General features: G+C 40.7%; 1 protein-coding gene across 1 annotated transcript in view; it reads right to left on the bottom strand.

Annotated features, from left to right (window-relative positions):
• Nucleotides 1-21430, bottom strand: part of LAMC1 (laminin subunit gamma 1) — a 126165-nt gene that overhangs the window by 15521 nt on the left and 89214 nt on the right. Inside the window, exons 9-18 of the mRNA XM_057543444.1 lie at nt 21028-21150; nt 20747-20936; nt 20322-20434; nt 18000-18221; nt 17691-17879; nt 6006-6251; nt 5356-5509; nt 4602-4744; nt 3455-3633; nt 1952-2108 (exon numbers count right to left, since the gene is read on the bottom strand). Coding sequence (XP_057399427.1) covers nt 1952-2108; nt 3455-3633; nt 4602-4744; nt 5356-5509; nt 6006-6251; nt 17691-17879; nt 18000-18221; nt 20322-20434; nt 20747-20936; nt 21028-21150 — 1716 coding nt within the window. The remainder of the gene's footprint in view (nt 1-1951; nt 2109-3454; nt 3634-4601; nt 4745-5355; nt 5510-6005; nt 6252-17690; nt 17880-17999; nt 18222-20321; nt 20435-20746; nt 20937-21027; nt 21151-21430) is intronic.

Below are 21430 nucleotides of genomic sequence, written 5' to 3'. Positions count from 1 at the left end.
CTCACATGGCAGGAAGTTATATTGTAATCTACAGGAACCATTAAGCCAATCCTATTCAAAACTGACCAGTTCTTATTTCTGCATGGCGCTAGTGTTGGCATCTAAAATTTCCAAGGAATGTAAAAGAAGATGAGAAGCCAAAGTTAAGACCAACAAAGATGAATACAGGTTTGGAAAAATAGCAGCTTACAAGCAGGGCCACCCAATCAATACACATGCAAAGCTGGTGGCCTAGCAAAACATCTCATCTAACGATACAAAATGGCCCTGCTCGGATGATTACTTAAAACAATTCTTTGATAATCCAAAGATTTTTAAGAAAATACAAAATATAAAAACAAGCTGAAATCGTAGAAAATCATTTAGATTTGGGAAGCGTTAAGCATTGGCTTCATTGGCTAATGAAGTTATAGAAGCCCCTTCCCTTTAGAACTTCAAAAAGGAAACAGATACCGATCTCTCTGGCCAGTTCTTTAGAGAAACAATAGTATCCCAAAAAGGGAACAAATAACCTAAGTGGATCACTTCAAAGCCCTCTAATTCCAAGTGTCCAATTGCAAGACCTAATTGCACCATATAATCTCCCTTCAAACTGCAGAATAAACACAAGTTTAACTACAAATGAACACTTCAGGAGAGTCTGAAAGGGTAAATCATTTTGAAGATATTTTTATTCTTGGCTAGTTTGAACCTAAGTAGGAAAGGTCAGCCAGGAACTCCATGAATCAGGATTTAGTGGGAGTGGATTTTAACTCCAGCCTCCCTGTGGTGCTCCCAAAGCTACCAGGAGCAGCCCATTATGCTCCCCAGCTTTCAGGTGGCTCAAGGGAGGGTATGGTGGCCATGGCTCCTATCAGAGCTTCTGTCCCACAGAATCACCTGCTTGGGCAGAGGAAAGTACGTAGCCATTGTGGCCAAAAAGAGCCAGATGTAACTGGGGCTGCACCAAGGTGTGGAGCCCGGAGGAGTGGCAGTGCTGGCTGACCTCCCCGTCCTGCCCCTTGACCACGCCCGTGTGCTGGTGCTGCTGGCACCAGAGCTGCCTGCCACACCCCACCTCTCAGGCTGACTGACTGGCACTTAAGAATGATCACCCCACGTTCAGTTCTTCAACGGACGTGGCAGGACAGATGCGAATTTGCTGTTACAAGAGAATACATTAATGAAAAAAAAAAACATGTGTCCAAATTTGAAAATGAACAGCCTAAAAAAAACCACCGTTGTTTATACAGAACAGGAAACATATAAATTCTTCTTAATCTATGTTTAAGACTTAAAATGTAACAACAACTGAAACAAAACACATAAGTTTTTGACCTCTCATTTTATTTTTCAGTTTCTAAAAATTTACCTCATAGAACAATTTTTGGACTGTCCTAATAAAAATTAAACAAATTGGCCCAGACCAGATACATCCAATTTCTTCCTTCTCTACTTCAGTAATTTTATAAAATCTTAGGGACATTTACAATAAGAAATAAGCAATATATTTAGTTTTTGTTGACCTGTACTCTGACGAGAGGACTTCTCTAACTCCAGATGGAAACATCATCAGTAGGGAAGTTGATCATTGTGGTCCCGGGTGTATCAACGTTAATGCACATTTACTATGAGTATCTGATGAGCATCTGTGTCTCAGTGATGGAAAACTCCAAAGCAAAAGTGACTTCAGCCCAGTGGTGAGCATCTTGATAGCAGGATTTATAAAATGCTTGGATTTTAACATCTAACAGTTTTTCATGTGCTGGGAGAACTATTTCTGCTTAGTGTATCTTAAAACATTGACAGGTTCTTTTCTACATGTTTAAAAAATAAAATAATTCATATTCTAAACAGAGTTTAAAAATAGAGAAAGAATTTTATAAAACCATACTACTTAACCTTGCATTAGGAGCTACATCTAAAGACGGACCATCTTACAGAAATTACCCACTTGTTTAATCGTGTGTACCTTTGACATCCTGGGCCTCACGAAGGAGGTCAGTCACCTCTCTCTCTGCTTCCTTTAGTCTATCCTCAAAGGCTTGATCCGTCGCCATCTCGTCCCCAGTTCCAAGGTTTGCAATGAGATTCTCTAATTCCTGGAGTTTTGCTCGATGATCAGCAACCTAAGCATAATGGAGGAAGAAAAGGGAAAGGTAGGGTGTACAGACATTCCTGAAGAACTCGACTGTACTTCCTGCAGGAACAATAACCAAAGGGGGTACTCTAGAACACGGGTGCCCAACCCCCGGGCTGTAGACCGGTAGCAGTCCGCGGCCTGCTCGGAACCGGGCCGCACAGCAGGAGGTGAGCGGCGGGCGAGCGAGCGAAGCTTCATCTGCCGCTCTCCATCGCTCTCCACGGCTCGCATCACTGCCTGCGCCATCACCGCCCCCCGCACGCCCTGTCCACGGAAAAACTGTCTTCCACGAAACCGGTCCCTGGTGCCAAAAAGGTTGGGGACCGCTGCCCTATAAATATGAAGGTCTATACACTCCATGTATGTATACTTTTAAGTAGGTAACATGGGTAGTTTTTCCTCATTTCTCTGGCTTCAAAAGAAAAACTGGTTGATTCCTTTGACGTTAAACTCTACATGCTGATGATTCTCCAGTTCTGACCTCTCCCTTGTGTTTGAGATTACCTATCTGATATCCCCACTTGGCTCTCTGATAGGTATTCTCAACTTAATATCCAAAACTCTACCCTTGATTTTTTTCTCTTAAATATGTATTCTCTGAGTCATCGCCATCTCTGTAAGTAATGCCTACAACTACCTTAAGCAAAAAACCCAAGATCCATCCTTGATTCTTCTCTTTCCCTAACCTTACCCTCTCTCATACCCTGCCCTGCCGAACACACATATAATATTTATCCAATTCAATCTAGGCTTCCCCTTTTGCCCCACTCCTAACCATCAATCTTCACGCAGCAGAGTGTTGTTCTTAAAATATAAACTGGATTTCCCAGCTTAAAACTCATTAGTGCATTCCCACTGGATTTGGAATAAAATCTGAATTCCTTACTCTGGTCAACGTGGTGCAACGTAAGCTGTCTCTACCAACCTTTCCAGTCTTATCACAAACCACTCCTTCCTCACTCAGCAGGCTCCAGACACCCTCCAGCTTTGAGGCCTCTGTACCCCACGTTCCCTCTGCCTGGAACAGCCTACCCACCACTTCTCCTTTGGTTTGCTCTTTCTTATCCTTAAGATCTCACCTTAAGTGAGTTTCCATAGAGGCTCTATATAAAGTAGTTCTCCCCAGTTATTCTCTGTTTGTATTCTTTCTTGCACTTATCTCAGTTAGTATTTCTTTAATTTTTATTATTTGTCTCCCAACTGGAACTTGAGTCTTTGAGAACAGGGACTGTGTCTATTTTGTGCACCATTTTTTCTCTAGAGCTTAGAGCATAGGACGTGCCCATTCAACATCTGCTGAATGAATTAACGCATGCACTGTTGACAGCTGACCTTATCCTTTACCAGCCGGTAACAAGCTGGACATTCCTGGCAGCCAGGCCAAGACCGATTGTAGAAATAGTTCTCTTCACACTGGTCACAGCGATTCCCCACAAAGCCTTCTTTACATTCACAGAGACCATCATCTTTGCACTGGAGGGAAAGAGTCCCCTCAGGATGACAGTCACAGGCTGCAGAATAAAGGGAAAAGGGTACATAATAAGGAAAAAAAGGAAGAGTGCATTTTCTTTTAACTCACATTGATATCAATAAGCCAACTTTACTATCATTATAATTAGATGCTTTGTGAAGAACAGGCTGATTTAGGAGAATTTAAATGGTTAAGCCTGCTTAGCAGAGAAGCCAGACATTTTTAAAACAACAGTAAATTTCAAAGTGAGCATCTTTTGGAGGGGGCACATTTCATGTGACTGAATAATTATAGAAATTAGTCTATTATAGAAAGTGCCCTTTTTGTGCACTTCGAGAATTTATCTCTACCTTCATCTCTCCACTGTTTTTCTCTCACTAAGGAACTAGAAAACCCAAATGCTAATGTTTATTTTCCATTATTTTATAGTTTGTTTACTCATTTTGTTCTCTGAACGGAGTCAATGACTTATGCTACATTCCACAGGAGAAATGAAGGAATTCAGAAAGCAAAAACCCAAACTGTTCCGCGGCCTAATTCCAAGCAAGTGTTTATGCCAAGGAGCAGCAGATGTGCACATGTAACCGCACCAAAAGGGCCCCAAGGGTGGGAAGCAACTGAGCCAATAAGTCAACAAACATGTCTGAGCAGAATCCCTCACTGTTTCATTTTCTGCACTAAGAAGGTGATCAATTAAAAAGTTTCATCAAGCACGGGGAAGGCTCGGTAACCAAAGGGTAATCATCTGGGAAAATTAAAGACTAGAAAAAGGAAGAATCAGAAACACTGTAAAAGAAGACATAAAGCGGGTGGTTGCAAAGAAACTAGAGAGGCTCTCGGTCCTCTGAGTTTTAAAAAATGGATACTATTTCTTGAATAAAGCATCTATGATGATTTGGGCACAGCCCTGACTGTGAGCCACGTGGCTACACTGAGGCTGTCAAAGTCCTTTCTGGACTAACAGTTCTAACTGGAATGAGACGAGACTTTGCCACCAACGCCCCTTACGTTTACAGCCTTCAGGTCCAAACCCAAAGTGGTTGACCTCGCAGCGCTCGCAGTGCTGACCGGTGATGCCAGGCTGGCACTCACACTGGCCATTGTGGATGTCACACTGTCCATTGGTGGAACCCAAAGCATGGCAGTCACACCTGAAAATGAACACACAACATTTCCCAGGTAAGAAAAACAGACTTTAGGCAAACCTTTCTTTTTTGTTCCTTTCAGCATAGGACTGATGTAATTTGTATTAGAAAACAGAACATTAAGGGCTGTTATGACAGACGTTAAGGGTTATGAAAACCTGAGGTTCAAGTAATTTTCGTGAGTTCTATTCAGAACTTCTTTTTCTAACCTAACCCACACAAATACTTTTATTTCACTACTAAAACTACTACCCGTGGCTCTCCAATCTGACACCACATGGGCGCTGAATAGGAGGTTTGAAAACAGGAATTCCCAGGCAACTGCGACCCTTGCAGGTCTGATTCTAAGCATCTCAGAAAGGACCATATAATTTGTATTGTTAAAAAAATGTTGCTCAGGTGATACTGACACAGCTGGGGCCACTGCATTCCACTCTTTTCTCTCATTACTTAATTACAACTCTCCAGTATTGCCTCGAAAGGGTGCCTTGCCTGTTTTCTGCACTCAAATAATTCCTGAACAAAGCCAAGCCAACTATGAACCATAACTTATAAAAATTCATCTCTGACAATAGAAAAGCAAAGGTCACTTGAACCAAAGGCAGCCGCCATCTTACCTCTCACAGCCCTGCCCGCTCTGCAGGTTGTAGAATCCAGGGTCACACGCTCCACAGTCCCGGCCGGTCACATGAGGCAGACACTCACACTGCCCGGTCACAGGGTTACAGCTGCTCTGCTGCTTCACGGTCCCGTAGGGGTTGCAGTCGCAGGCTAAGGCAGGAAGACAGAGACAGCAAAAGATGCAAATCATCTGAGAGAAATACTCAAGTATAAACGACACAAATAGATTCTTTAGATCTGCGTTATCCAGTACAGTAGCCACTGGTCACCGGTGGTTACTGAGCACTTGAAATGTGGCTGGTCTGAACTGAGACGTGCTGTCAGTGTGAAACACACACTGGACCTCAGAGACTAGGTGTGGAAAAGAACATACATCTCAGAAATTTTTTACTGATTACTTGTTGAGATGATAATACGTTAGATAGGTTAGGTTAAATAAAATATAGTGTTAAAATTAATTTCACCTGTTTCTCTTTACTGTACTGTGTCTACTAGAGAAATTTAAATTACGTAAGTGGTTTGCAGTACATTTCTATTGAACAGTGCTGCATTCGACCAAACAACTGTAAACATTTAAAGAGACCGTGCAATGACTCTCAGAACGCATGAATATAACTGTGACAGAATCTGGCCGATGGCCGATTACCTTTGCACTTGTCTGCTGGACTGGGAGCCAGGGGATTTCCAAAAAACCCGTCTTTGCACCGGTCACAGTAGAAGCCAGCCGTGTTATAGATGCACTTCAGGCATTCTCCCGTCAAGCGATTGCAATTTCCAACTGCGTTGGGATCGATGTTGTCATTGCACTGGCACAGGCGGCAAAGCCTCACAGGGCCGTTTCCACCCAGAGGGTCTCCAAAGTAGCCGTCATCACAGAGCTCACATCTTTTACCTGCGCACGAGATAATCTGATGTTACGAAAGAAAGGCCTTAGATGTTTCCAGTGCTCCTGGCTACAAACAGTCTGGAGTAACCATCAGATGCAAGGCAACGTGGGGCAGTGGGCATGACACCGGCCTAGGAGAGCAGAGGACCGGGGCTGCAGTCCTGGCGTGGTGAGTGACCTTGGACACAGCTCCATTTCCTTATTAGAAAGATAGCACCTGTTTTGCCTCCTTCGCTTCAGTCGTTTTGAGGATTAACTGAAATCATGCACTCGGAGTGCTTTGTAAAGGAGTCCAGCTCAGGTTTATTAACCTTTCCAGTCCCAAGGGCTGGTACATTCATCTATGTTTGTTTTTTTCCGATAATACTGAGAAAAATGAAAGATGACTCTTGATACCATACATTTCTTATACCACAGGGTGGGCAGGATCATTCTCTTAACAAATAAAAGGCATGTGCTCATCCTTGTCTGAGCAGTGTTAGCTGGCACAGGAGAGAACTTGGAGATCGTCATTTGCCACTCGCTTCTATTACAACTAAGGGAACAGCCAGGTTGAGAAACTTGCCCACAACCAAAGAGCTAATAGCAAAAGAGACAGAGGTAGAATTCAGGGCTCTTTCCACTGTATTAAACTCACTGCTCTTTATCCTTCTTTTTCCACTTTCCCACTATTATTAGCTCAAGTTGTGTTCTTGGTATCTTTGTAGCCGACTGGGCCTGAATTACCTAAACTTTTTGGAGAAACAGAGGTTTCTTCATTTACTCATCCCACAAATACTAACTAAGCATCTACAGACACGGCTCTAGGTTATCAGGGTGATGTGGTGAACAGGGGGGATGAGGTCTCTGCTCTCACAAAGCTTATGCAGCAACTGAGGGAGACCAGTTCACAGACATATAAATAAACAAGATCACTTCAGAGAGCGACACACATAAAAAAGTTAAACAAAACAGAAACCATGACAGAGAGACAGGGTGAGGGCTACTTTATATTGGGTGGTTAGAGAAAAGCCTCTGTAAGAGGAGACATTTGGGATGACAATGGAAAAGACACAAGAAACAAACCATGATAATACCCAAGAGAAGAATGTTCCAGAAAACCAAGATAAGCTCGTGGAAGCAGTAAGAGACAACCATGTAGGTCACAGTAAGGAAAATGGGTTTAAAGTACAGTGAGATGCTATTAGGGGTTTTTTTAAGTGATGAGATCTGATTTACACTTTTAAAGTATTATTCTGGCTGCTGTATGGAGAATGGGTTGCAGGAGAGCAGAGTGAAGCATGGAGACAAATTAGGAGGCTATTTCAGGTGAAAGATGGCAGCAGCGTAGACCAGGGTGGTGGCGGTGAAAGTGGTAAAGAGTGCTCAGATTTGAGAACCAGCAACACCTGCTGACTGATTGCTCCTGGGAAATGAAAGAGAGAAGAGTCAAGGATAAGCCTCCGATTTTAGCTTAAGCAACTAGGTAGATGGTAGTGTTTTTACTGAGATGAACAAGACTGGGGAAGGAACAGGGTTAGGGTTGGAGAAAATCAAAGATCTAGCTTGGATTTGCTTAAATTTGACATTCCTTTAGCCATCTGATTCAAGATTACACCAGAAAATATTTGGCACAAACTAGCGCGACTTGAGGAGAGACATTCACAGAAAGACAGACAGGATGAAAAGGCAGAGGGCTATGTACCAGATGAAGGAACAAGATAAAACCCCAGAAAAACAACTAAATGAAATGGAGATAGGCAATCTTCCAGAAAAAGAATTCAGAATAATGATAGTGAAGATGATCCAGGACCTTGGAAAAAGAATGGAGGCAAAGATCGAGAAAATGCAAGAAATGTTTAACAAAGATCTAGAAGAATTAAAGAACAAACAAACAGAGATGAACAATAACTGAAATGAAAAATACACTAGAAGGAATCAATAGCAGAATAACTGAGGCAGAAGAACGGATAAGTAACCTAGAAGACAGAATGGTGGAATTCACTGCTGTGGAACAGAATAAAGAAAAAAGAATGAAAAGAAATGAAGACAGCCTAAGAGACCTCTGGGACAACATTCGCATTATAGGGGTTCCAGAAGGAGAAGAGAGAGAGAAAGGACCAGAGAAAATATTTGAAGAGATTATAGTCGAAAACTTCCCTAACATGGGAAAGGAAATAGCCACCCAAGTCCAGGAAGCACAGAGAGTCCCATACAGGATAAACCCAAGGAGAAACACGCCGAGACACATAGTAATCAAATTGGCAAAAATTAAAGACAAAGAAAAATTATTGAAAGCAGCAAGGGAAAAATGACAAATAATATACAAGGGAACTCCCATAAGGTTAACAGCTGATTTCTCAGCAGAAACTCTACAAGCCAGAAGGGAGTGGCATGATATACTTAAAGTGATGAAAGGGAAGAACCTACAACCAAGATTACTCTACCAGGCAAGGATCTCATTCAGATTCGATGGAGAAATCAAAAGCTTTACAGACAAGCAAAAGCTAAGAGAATTCAGAACCACCAAACCAGCTCTACAACAAATGCTAAAGGAACTTCTCTAGCTGGGAAACACAAGAGAAGAAAAGGACCTACAAAAACAAACCCAAAACAATTAAGAAAATGGTAATAGGAACATACATATCAATAATTACCTTAAATGTGAATGGATTAAATGCTCCAACCAAAAGACACAGGCTTGCTGAATGGATACAAAAACAAGACCCATCTATATGCTGTCTACAAGAGACCCACTTCAGACCGAGGGACACATACAGACTGAAAGTGAGGGGATGGAAAAAGATATTCCATGCAAAGGTAAATCAAAAGAAAGCTGGAATAGCAATACTCATATCAGATAAAATAGACTTTAAAATAAAGAATGTTACAAGAGACAAGGAAGGACACTACCTAATGATCGAGGGATCAATCCAAGAAGATATAACAATTATAAATATATATGCACCCAACATAGGAGCACCTCAATATATAAGGCAACTGCTAACAGTTCTAAAAGAGGAAATCAACAGTAACACAATAATGGTGGGGGACTTTAACACCTCACTTACACCAATGGACAGATCATCCAAACAGAAAATTAATAAGGAAACACAAGCTTTAAATGACACAATAGACCAGATAGATTTAATTGATATTTATAGGACATTCCATCCAAAAACAGCAGATTATACTTTCTTCTCAAGTGTGCACAGAACATTCTCCAGGATAGATCACCTCTTGGATCACAAATCAAGCCTCAGTAAATTTAAGAAAATTGAAATCATATCACGCATCTTTTCTGACCACAACGCTATGAGATTAGAAATGAATTACAGGGAAAAAAACGTAAAAAACACAAACACATGGAGGCTAAACAATACGTTACTAAATAACCAAGAGATCACTGAAGAAATCAAACAGGAAATAAAAAAATACCTAGAGACAAATGACAATGAAAACACGACAATCCAAAACTTATGGGATGCAGCAAAAGCAGTTCTAAGAGGGAAGTTTATAGCTATACAAGCCTACCTCAAGAAAGAAGAAAAATCTCAAATAAACAATCTACCCTTACACCTAAAGGAACTAGACAAAGAAGAAGAAACAAAACCCAAAGTTAGCAGAAGGAAAGAAATCATAAAGATCAGAGTGGAAATAAATGAAATGAAACAAAGAAAACAATAGCAAAGATCAGTAAAACTAAAAGCTGGTTCTTTGAGAAAATAAACAAAATTGATAAACCATTAGCCAGACTCATCAAGAAAAAGAGGGAGAGGACTCAAATCAATAAAATTAGAAATGAAAAAGGAGAACTTTTAACAGACACCGCAGAAATACAAAGCATCCTAAGAGACTACTACAAGCAACTCTATGCCAATAAAATGGACAACCTGGAAGAAATGGACAAATTCTTAGAAAGGTATAACCTTCCAAGACTGAACCAGGAAGAAAGAGAAAATATGAACAGACCAATCACAAGTAATGGAATTGAAACTGTGATTAAAAATCTTACAACAAGCAAAAGCCCAGGACCAGATGGCTTCACAGGTGAATCTATCAAACATTTAGAGAAGAGCTAACACCCATCCTTCTCAAACTCTTCCAAAAAACTGCGGAGGAAGGAACACTCCCAAACTCATTCTATGAGGCCACCATCACCCTGATACCAAAACCAGACAAAGATACTACAAAACAAGAAAATTACAGACCAATATCACTGATGACTATAGATGCAAAAATTCTCAACAAAATACTAGCAAACAGAATCCAACAACACATTAAAAGGATCTTATACCATGATCAAGTGGGATTTATCCCAGAGATGCAAGGATTCTTCAATATATGCAAATCAATCAATGTGATACACCATATTAACAAATTGAAGAATAAAAACCATATGATCATCTCAATAGATGCAGAAAACGCTTTTGACAAAATTCAACACCCATTTATGATAAAAACTCTCCAGAAAGTGGGCATAGAGGGAACCTACTTCAACATAATAAAGGCCATATATGACAAACCCACAGCAAACATCATTCTAAATGGTGAAAAACTGAAAGCATTTCCTCTAAGATCAGGAACAAGACAAGGATGTTCACTCTCACCACTATTATTCAACATAATTTTGGAAGTCCTAGCCACAGCAATCAGAGAAGAAAAAGAAAGAAAAGGAATCCAAATTGGAAAAGAAGTAAAACTGTCACTGTTTGCAGATGACATGATACTATACATAGAGAATCCTAAAGATGCCACCAGAAAACTACTAGAGCTAATCAATGAATTTGGTAAAGTTTCAGGATACAAAATTAATGCACAGAAATCTCTTGCATTCCTATACACTAATGATGAAAAACCTGAAAGAGAAATTATGGAAACACTCCCGTTTACCATTGCAACAAAAAGAATAAAATACCTAGGAATAAACCTACCTAGGGAGACAAAAGACCTGTATACAGAAAACTATAAAACACTGATGAAAGAAATTAAACATGATACTAACAGATGGAGAGATGTACCATGTTCTTAGATTAGAAGAATCAATATTGTGAAAATGACTACACTATCCAAAGCAATCTACAGATTCGATGCAATCCCTATCAAATTACCAATGGCATTTTTTACAGAACTAGAACAAAAAATCTTAAAATTTGTATGGAAACACAGAAGACCCTGAATAGCCAAAGCAGTCTTGAGGGAAAAAAACAGAGCTGGAGGAATCAGGCTCCCTGACTTCAGACTATACTACAAAGCTACAGTAATCAAGACAATATGGTACTGGCACAAAAACAGAAACATAGATCAATGGAACAGGATAGAAAGCCCAGAGATAAACCCACGCACCTATGGTCAACTAATCTCTGATAAAGGAGGTAAAGATATACAATGGAGAAAAGACAGTCTCTTCAATAAGTGGTGCTGGGAAAACTGGACAGCTACATGTAAAAGAATGAAATTAGAACACTCCCTAACACCATACACAAAAATAAACTCAAAATGGATTAGAGACCTAAATGTAAGACCGGGCACTATAAAACACTTAGAGGAAAACATAGGAAGAACATTCTTTGACATAAATCACAGCAAGATATTTTTTGATCCACCTCCTAGAGTAATGGAAATAAAAAAATAAATAAACACAAAAATAAACAAATAGGACCTAATGTAACTTAAAAGCTTTTGCACAGCAAAGGAAACCATAAACAAGACAAAAAGACAACGCTCAGAATGGGAGAAAACATTTGCAAATGAATCATTAGACAAAGGATTAATCTCTAAAATATATAAACAGCTGATGCAGCTCAATATTAAAAAAACAAACAACCCAATCCAAAAATAGGCAGAGGACCTAAATAGACATTTCTCCATAGAAGACATACAGATGGCCAAGAAGCAGATGAAAAGCTTCTCAACATCACTAATTATTAGAGAAATGCAATTCAAAACTACAATGAGGTATCACCTCACACCAGTTAGAATGGGCATCATGAGAAAATCTGCAAACAACAAATGTTGGAGAGGGTGTGGAGAACAGGGAACCCTCTTACACTGTTGGTGGGAATGTAAATTGATACAGCCACTATGGAGAACAGTATGGATGTTCCTTAAAAAACTAAAAATAGCATTACCATATGATCCAGCAATCCCACTACTGGGCATATACCCAGAGAAAACCATAATTCAAAAAGACACATGCACCCCAATGTTCACTGCAGCACTATTTACAATAGCCAGGTCATGGAAGCAACCTAAATGCCCATAGACAGACGAATGGATAAAGACATGGCACATATATACAATGGAATATTACTCAGCCATAAAAAGGAACGAAATCGGGTCATTTGTAGAGACGTGGATGGATCTAGAGACTGTCATACAGAGTGAAGTAAGCCAGGAAGAGAAAAACAAATATCGTATATTAACATATATATGTGGCACCTAGAAAATGGTACAGATGAACTGGTTTGCAGAGCAGAAATTGAGACACAGATGTAGAGAACAAATGTATGGACACCAAGGGGGGAAAGCGGCAGGGGGTGGGGGTGGGGGTGGGATGAATTGGGAGACTGGGATTGACATATATACACTGATGTGTATAAAATTGATGATTAATAGAAAATAAATAAATAAACATTAAAAAACAAAAAACAAAAAAACAAAATTGAAAATTATGTCCCTATTAATATTTAGTTTAATTTCCTTATATCAAACTATTCTTTTCTGAGAAATGGTAGGGAACTTTGACTAAAATGTTTATATACAGCACCATCCTATGCAGTGTCACACATTGGAGAGCATGTTTTCAAGCATAATTTTCTAGTGGTTAAAAATCCATGGGATAGGGCTTCCCTGGTGGCGCAGTGGTTGAGAATCTGCCTGCTAATGCAGGGGACACGGGTTCGAGCCCTGGTCTGGGAAGATCCCACATGCCACGGAGCAGCTGGGCCCGTGAGCCACAATTGCTGAGCCTGCGCGTCTGGAGCCTGTGCCCCGCGACGGGAGGGGCCGCGATAGAGAAAGGCCCGCGCACCGCGATGAAGAGCGGTCCCCGCACCGCGATGAAGAGTGGCCCCCGCTTGCCGCAACTGGAGAAAGCCCTCGCACGAACCGAAGACCCAACACAGCCAAAAATAAATAAATAAATAAATAAATAAATAAATAAGAAAATCCTTAAAAAAAAAAAAAAAATCCATGGGATATTAGTATTTTAAGAAATTAGAACATGATAAAAATGGCATTTCAAAACATCAAAGAAAAGATAGATAATTGAAAAAAAAAAAAAAGACTTGAGGAGAGTTCATAAAATATACTATCCATAGAAGGAAGGGGATAGTGTTGAGAAACCCCAAGTAGAGCGTAGCACCTGGAATAGTAACTGCAGGGCTCCAGAACCTTGGCCTCAGAGGGTGGGTGGAGGGAGCAGTTACCAGAACCTAGTAGTTTCTAACTTTCTTACAAAGGGCTGTTTGGAGAAGGTCACCTGCCAAGAGCTGGTAACTCTGATTAAGGTCACCAAACCACAAGGACCCTACAGAGAGGGGGCCTTGGAATACAGACTCTGCCCTCACCCTCCTTCCTCTCTCTCTGACCTATGTGCTTCCCACCACCTGCACTCAAATGGAGGTGGCCATGTGATGTAGTACATGCAGGTCTCATCAGGGTGGAGAAGGATGAAGGATGGATATGGAGGGGCAGATGGAAGGCTTCCAGCCCACCATCCAAGTGGAGACAGCAGGTAGGTAGGTGGTACTCAAGAGAGCGAGCTCAGGGCTGAAGACACGGATTTTGCGGTTGTAGGCACAGAGGGGCTTGTGAAGCCTAACGATGAGATTTGCTCACCTAAGGAGAGAATACAGATAAAGCTGACATGAAAGCCCTAGGCTGAGAAACAGAAGTGATCAAAAGAGACCCAAGAGAAGAGAAGCAGAAGAAAACCAAGGTGAGGGAAGTGTCACAAAAAGCAAGAGGAGAAAATGTGGAGCAAAGTGAGTAGTGAACAGTGTCCAGCGCTGCTGCGAGACCAGGTCAGATGAGGACTGAAAACTGACCACTGCGTCTGGCAAATAGAGACCACTGATGAGGTAACAGAAAATGTGGCTGGGGGAGGGGCAGGACACGAAGAGATAGGATGTTAAGAGAGGACAGGAAGCTAGGGGCCCTTCTTGCCTCTAAGGCAAATATTCAATAGTTTCCAGACCCGCACCCAAGATCCTTTCTCCAGATTAGGATTAAGACACCATTTCAGTTCTGCTTTTTCATCAGGTAATTTAGCTAGTCTAGATACGATCCATATTTAAAATGTCTTAAAACCTGTTCTGAATAAAACTCAATTAAAAAATCTGCTAGAAAACTTAAAACAGAGCTACATGATAGCCCATGAAAAGCTCTCATGGCAAAATATCTTCCACAGCTACAGCTAGTCTACCCCTCTGTCTCAGAGTCTAGGATGTAGGTTCAAGTCCAGGCTGTACTACTTATATGACTTCGGGCAAGTTATAGACTTCTCTTAGTCTTGGTTTTCCTTATTATCCCTCCCACACTGGGAGTGGTGTCTTCCTTTCTTCTCCTTTAGCACTCTTGTGTGTGTTCCTTTATCTGAACTAACCACACTGTATTAAAATGATCTGTGCTTTGCCCCACACTTTTAGACCCTGAAGATTAGGGACCCTCCTTTATTCATCTTCATGTTCCAAAGCCACGCACTCAAAAAATTTTGTTGAAAAAATGATTACAGTTTTTAATTTACCTGAAAAGATTGTTTAAAAGATTGTTTATTTACAAATAAATGCAGAAGCATCTCACACGTGAAGATCTCAGTGACTATCAGCAGTTATTCATATTCTTCAACAATTTTCTAAATGAGGAACATCTTACTTTGTATCTGCAACCTCTATTCATTTATTCAATAAATACTTGCATTCATTCAACAAACACATGTGCCAAACACTATTCTGGGTGTTAGGGACACAGAAGTGAATTAAACAGACAAAGGTTCCTGCTCTCAAGGAGCTTAAACTGGGGGTGGAGGGGGAAGATAGGCAATCAACAAATGAATACACATAAGAATATCAAGTGGCTAAAAAGTGCTATGAAAAGAAGTAAAGCAGGATATAGGAAAATAAAGAGTGATGACATTGGACTTCCCTGGTGGCTCAGTGGTTAAGAATCCACCTGCCAATGCAGGTGACACGGGTTCGATCCCTGGTCTGGGAAGATCCCACATGTTGCGGAGCAACTAAGCCCGTGCGCCACAACTACTGAGCCTGCGCTCTAGAGCCCGCGAGCCACAACTACTGAAGCCCACGCGCCCTTAGAGCCCGCATGCTGCAACTACTGAAGCCCGCGCACCTAGAGCCCATGCTCCGCAACAAGGGAAGCCACCGCAGTGAGAAGCCCGCGCACCACTACTAGAGAAAGCCTGCACGCAGCGAAGACCCAACACAGCCAAAAAAAAAAAAAAAAGGACTGATGGCATTATTTTTCACAGGGTCTGTGCTGTTTTCATGCAGACTTCTACATCCTAATTAACATCCTCAAGAACTGCTATAGATCATTTCCTTCAATCCAGGTGATAACTAACAAAACAAATACAGCTGACCCTGGAACAATGCGGGGGTGGACTGATCCCTCAGCACTGTCAGAAATCCTTATACAACTTATAGTCAGCCAGCCCCCACCTTCTGCGGCTCCTCTGAATTCACAATTCCACATCCATGGATTCAACCAACTGTGGATTGTAGTACTATAGTATTTACTATTGAAAAAATCTCATACAAGTGGACCCATTCAGTTCAAACCTGTGTTGTTCAAGGGTCAACTGTATATTTCACAAATGTTCTGTGAGAAACAACTGATTAGTGACTAATATGTGTATAACATTTTCTAAAATCTCCTATATGATACTCCATCTCTCTATAAGCATCCCGAATAATTTTACTTCACCATTTGTACTATTTAGTATAGATATGAGAACGACTCCACAATGCCTAACTGTTTAGTTTACTGTCCAGTGAAACAACAGAATCAGTAGAGGGATCTCTTATCAAAATGCTCTATTAAGTACTTCTGAGAGTAGATACTGCACGAGGGATACTTACTATATACTCTGTGGCAGCAGAGTAAAGGGTCCTAAGAACCTGGGTACAGCAGGGAGGGTTCATTGAGGAAAACCATCCTGGGGAAGTGACGTTTCAACTCAACCCACAGAACAGACAGGAGTTGGCTAAGAAAAGTGAGAGAGTCGGGTAAGCACTCTAAAGAAAGAGAACAGCACGCGGCAGGCCAGAGTCGGGCACACCTGAGCCCAGGAGGGCTGGAGCAGAGGGTACAAGTGCAGTGGTGGGTGGTGGGGAATGAGGCTGGAGAAGTCTATCTCTAAGAGACTCTGTTGGGCCACTGTTTTCTTAAAAAAAAAGGAGAAAAGAGTCAAAAATATGAAATTCTACACTAACTTCTACTCCTTATTTTTTCAACTACCTTAAGCAAATGATTGGCTCTCCCTGTGTGGCACTGCCCTTGTGCTCGATGTGCGGTCAGGGGAGAAGTGGAAGGAAGGTGGAGTGTTTTAATGTTTCCCAATGATTAAAGAATATTTTGATGAGACATGAGAGATACAGATTATGAGCTCAGTGTTTTGGTTTTTTACTTATGTTCATGCTCTCTAGCAATATCTTTTGAACAAAGAGCTTGTAATGGAGTCAAAGGCTGTATCAGAAGCCTGGTCAGAACCTCTCTGTTACGTGGAGGCTAAAGTCAGTGGAAGAAAGGGGAACGGTCAACAGTGAGCCCCCGTCTCCTCTGTCAATCAGCACAGGCAGCTCCTTGAGTAGCTAGGAAAGATCTAGTTTTATGTTCTTATCAAAAAGGAAGAAACTCAGAGAATGGGAACAGAAGTCTTATCCAAAGCTCTACAAATATTTTTTTCCCCAACTAAATGCGATGGGCCCTGATACACTGAAAGGACTATTTAGATAAAGAATTGAAAGAATTTTAAAATTACCACTTTACATCAAGGATCCCAGGGCAGCCTCACAAACTAAAAATCAAGTTTTGATTCGCGTCTTATAAGGGAGAGTATATTGTAGTGATCATCAGCTTTGGAGCCAGAATGCCTGGGTTGAAATTCCAGCTGCTCCAATGACTAGCCATGTAGCCTTGGACATGTAACTTAATGTCTCTGTGCCTCAGTTTTCTTAGCTGTAACCTGAGGATCATGCAAGAAGCTATCTCAGAGGGTTGTGAGGATTAATGAGGCAGTACATGTTAAAGTGCTTAGAAAAGCACCTGGCCGTAAATATGTTAGCTATTATTAGTATCTGATATGCATTTTACAAATCCATAATAAACCTGTTTCCTACACAACTTTTGCCTACTAGGAAAACTAATCATGGAACCAAACAAGAAAATCTGAAAACCTCCAAAGTCCTTCTTCCCAAGGTGTTTCTATGGATAGAGCCGACTTACCAGTGGTGCCAGTAGGACAGTTGGTGCACACCACCTCCTGTGTCTTAGGGACAACAGCACAACTGGAGCCCCCAGGACACGGACAGGGTTGGCAATCAGAGGAGGTGCCCACGGTTGAATCTCCATAGTACCCGTCACTACACTTCTCACAGTGGGGCCCGGCTGTATTCTCTCTGCAGCTACAAACACCTATTTGGAGAGCAGGTGTGAGAAAACAGGCGAGTGTGTAAGCAAATAAGACAATGAGCATTTCCAACCACCTGCTAAAGAGAATTTAGGTCTAGCAGCCCCCAAAGGTCGTCTTCTCACCTGTGTCAGGGTCACAGGTCTCACTGTGCCCATTGCAGGTACAAAGCACACATGGACTGTATGGTCCAAGACCCGGAGTTTCTCTTCTGTAACCTGAGAGGCACATCTCACAAAACTGCCCTCCGTATCCCACAGGACAGGTGCAGGACTCCACCCAAGTTGCAGGGACCCCAGGCCCAGGACGAGCGCTTGCCAGGGTGACATCATCCAAATATCCAGCACCTGTGTATGATGTGGAGAAGAGGATCACTGAACTGGCTTTCATATTCCAAAACTTCTTGCAAAGTCAATTATGCTAAAGGGTAACCACACCCAAAATTTCAGAGACAATCAACCATCAGTTTAATTCATCTGTTGGAGAAGATAACTAGAAAATAGCATTTAGGACAATTATGTGCTACCTGGTGCTAAGTATCTGGAATGGTGGTAGAGCAAACTTCATTTTTTAAACACACACACACACAGACACACAGACACACAGATTTGTTGGATTTTACAGTTCTCCCAATCATCAATGTAAAAATGAAAAGCATTGGGCAATAATCTGGGGCAAGAAAAGATAAAAGGAAGAATGTGGAAATAATAAGAGTTTAAGGCTACAGCCATTAAGCCGTGTTTTTTGTTCTCTTGCCACAAAATCAGGCACTGATCGTAGAGTTCAAGGATAAGAAAGCAGGGAAAGCACCTGTCGACAAGTACCACTCAAATTATACTTTTTGCCCTGCATAAAACAGAAAAAATAAGTAAACAAGTTCTAATAATCAGGGCTACTTTGACAAATATGTAATTATTCCAAAGCTGTTATGCCGTATATCATAATGCTTTCCCATTTCCAGAAGAAAATAAAAATAGAGGAAGCCTTATATTGGCTTAGCCCAATGGTTCATCCAACCTAACACTACACATGACAGACTCAGCAGGAACATCCTATGGAAGAGGCAGGTTTTGACTGTATCATTTTTCCCTTTAATCTCCATTCCACTCCTGTCTCTTGCACTCTTATCTTTCAAGTGTATTTCCCCATGTTATGAAATATCACTTGCTGTTTATATAATTCTTAGAAACTGATGACCTGAGGCTAAAGGACAGCTCTTCTATTTCTGCCTTGAATTTAGTTAACTTTTACTACATTTATGGGTTTTTTCAACATTAGATCATGAGAGACATCTCCACTGTTAATGTGCTTCCAACTCCAAACATTCTTAAGCCTCCCCATCCTAAAAGTACTCTTTCTTCAATCTGTCCCCACTCTCAAATTAGAGTCCCTCTCTTTTCCTTCCCTCACAGCCGAACTTCTTAAAAGAATAATCTGTATTTTACTTCTTCACCTTTGAATTTACTTAATTTGTGATTTAATTTACTTAATTAAATCACTGCAATCTAACTTCAGTTTCAACACTTCTTAAACAAACAAGCAAAACCCTCACCAATGATTCTTCAGTTACCCAATACCAAAATCCAACTGTACTATCTTCCTAAACCTGTTAATTGTTCCGCTTCCTTAAAATTCTTTTTCTCTCAAGTCTCAGGTCATGGTCCTTAAATAACTATATTTCCAGGATTGCATCTTCTTTTCTCTTTCTATATTTTTTTGTTGTATTTCCAAGTTTAAAAATGATTACCCATACGTTGACAACCCTTCGATTCTAACCTCCAGTCTCAACTTCTTCGTAAGCCCCATCCATATTTCTAGCTACTTATAAGACATTTTCATCTGAATATTCATGCAGGCATCTCAAAAATCAACACATCCAAGCTGCTGATGCCACTTTCAATGCCACACCACCACTCTGATTCCTCTTCCCCCAGACAGCTTTACCTTTCTATAGAAATAGGTCCTCATTAAATAAAAAAAAATTATAGGAAAAAAATTTAAAGAAATGCTTAAAAACAGCTTTTTTAATTTAAAATTATAACAAATGTTCATTCAGTAATTTTTAATTTTTCATAATTTAGCCAATTTAGTTAAAAGGGCTTGATAGTTACATAGCAAGAAATAAAAAGAAACAAAGGTTAAGCAATGTGAGCCAGCAGAATTATATTTGGGATTCTTAGAAGATTCTAATTAGATATAATGTAGCCTCAATAGGCTTATTTATTATAAAACAATACTATTTACTAATTTTGGCTGATTTTCTCCAGGTCCTTAAAAGTAGTTTTAAAATGCATTATTTTTATACATAATTCATGTATGATGAGGCAGTTTATACCTCTTCTTTAGGATCAGTGTTATAGTATTAGGACTTTAGAGATAAACTTTTGATTATGGAACCTTTTATCTAATCATCTTAAATGATTCTCTTAAATTATATCATAACTTACTTCTCTCACTATATGTCCCACGGATCTTGATAGAGGTCAAATTGTTTAGGAGTTTCTGAAATTCGAAAGGGGTAAGAGCAGGCCTCCAAGGGTAATCTGTTGCTTCATGGAGCCTAGAGAAAAAGGAAGGGCCACATTAACCTCTGTAAGGACAATTCTGGGTGCTGAGAAAGCATTTCTTACTCATTTATTCCACCAACAGTGCACTGCTCTGCCAAGCTAACCAGGTCAGAGAAGAGTCTGTAGATTTGATAGTACAACTGGAAAAGGTACACGTAAACAAAGGGAAAGTTCCCTTTTACAAAGTCACCTTGAGAAGCCAGAAGTTTTTCTTCGACACACACCTTGAGGCCTGATGAGCTTTGACAAAGAAACCACTTTTATAATTCTGGTCAAGTCAGATTTTGCAAACAAAATTGTCTTACCTGAAGACATATTTCACAGTGGTCTCACTCGGATAGGAATTGCCCTGAGCGATTAAGGGCACAGACACTCTTAGGCCAGCTCCCTCAAGCACCAGGTCTTCTGCAGAGAGGCGAGTGTCTCGCCTGTCCACTCGAAAGGAGAAGGAGAAGTTCTGACCATAACTCAACACCTGCTTGCCCAAGAACTTTGCTGGAAGGCAGACACAATGGTGAGCAAGAATGTGAGAGTACGAATAAACAGGGGCACACGCCAAGCCGGACCGCTTCCTAGCCTTACTTACCGGGGGCAATGAAGTACCTAGGAAAGTAGCTATCTGAAATGACAGCGATATCTTGCCTCTCAGAGGACCACTCAAATGATGCTTCAGAGCCATCCCTTTGTTCCGCACGCCACCCATCCTCATCTGCAAGCAGAGGATGGAACACAAGTGCCGTTACTTTGTAAATGTCCTGAATTCAGGTCCTCTATATACCACAAAATAAATAGCAAGTCATCAATGAAAGTTTTTTAATAAATGCAGGCTATAACAGTACCTATATATGCTATACCCCTCAAGCTATAATTTCCTTTATTTTATATAACATTTTATACTTAATTTGGTAAATTCTGAAACCATTTATATATACTTTCAGTAAATTAAAAAGCCAAACAAAAATCACATACATTAAAAAACAAAGTGCTGA

Source organism: Balaenoptera acutorostrata, chromosome 1, assembly GCF_949987535.1.
Source record: "Balaenoptera acutorostrata chromosome 1, mBalAcu1.1, whole genome shotgun sequence".
In the NCBI taxonomy this organism is placed as follows: Eukaryota; Metazoa; Chordata; class Mammalia; order Artiodactyla; family Balaenopteridae; genus Balaenoptera; species Balaenoptera acutorostrata.
The sequence above is the reverse complement of the archived record's forward strand: the minus strand, read 5'-3'. Positions and strand labels throughout refer to the sequence as shown.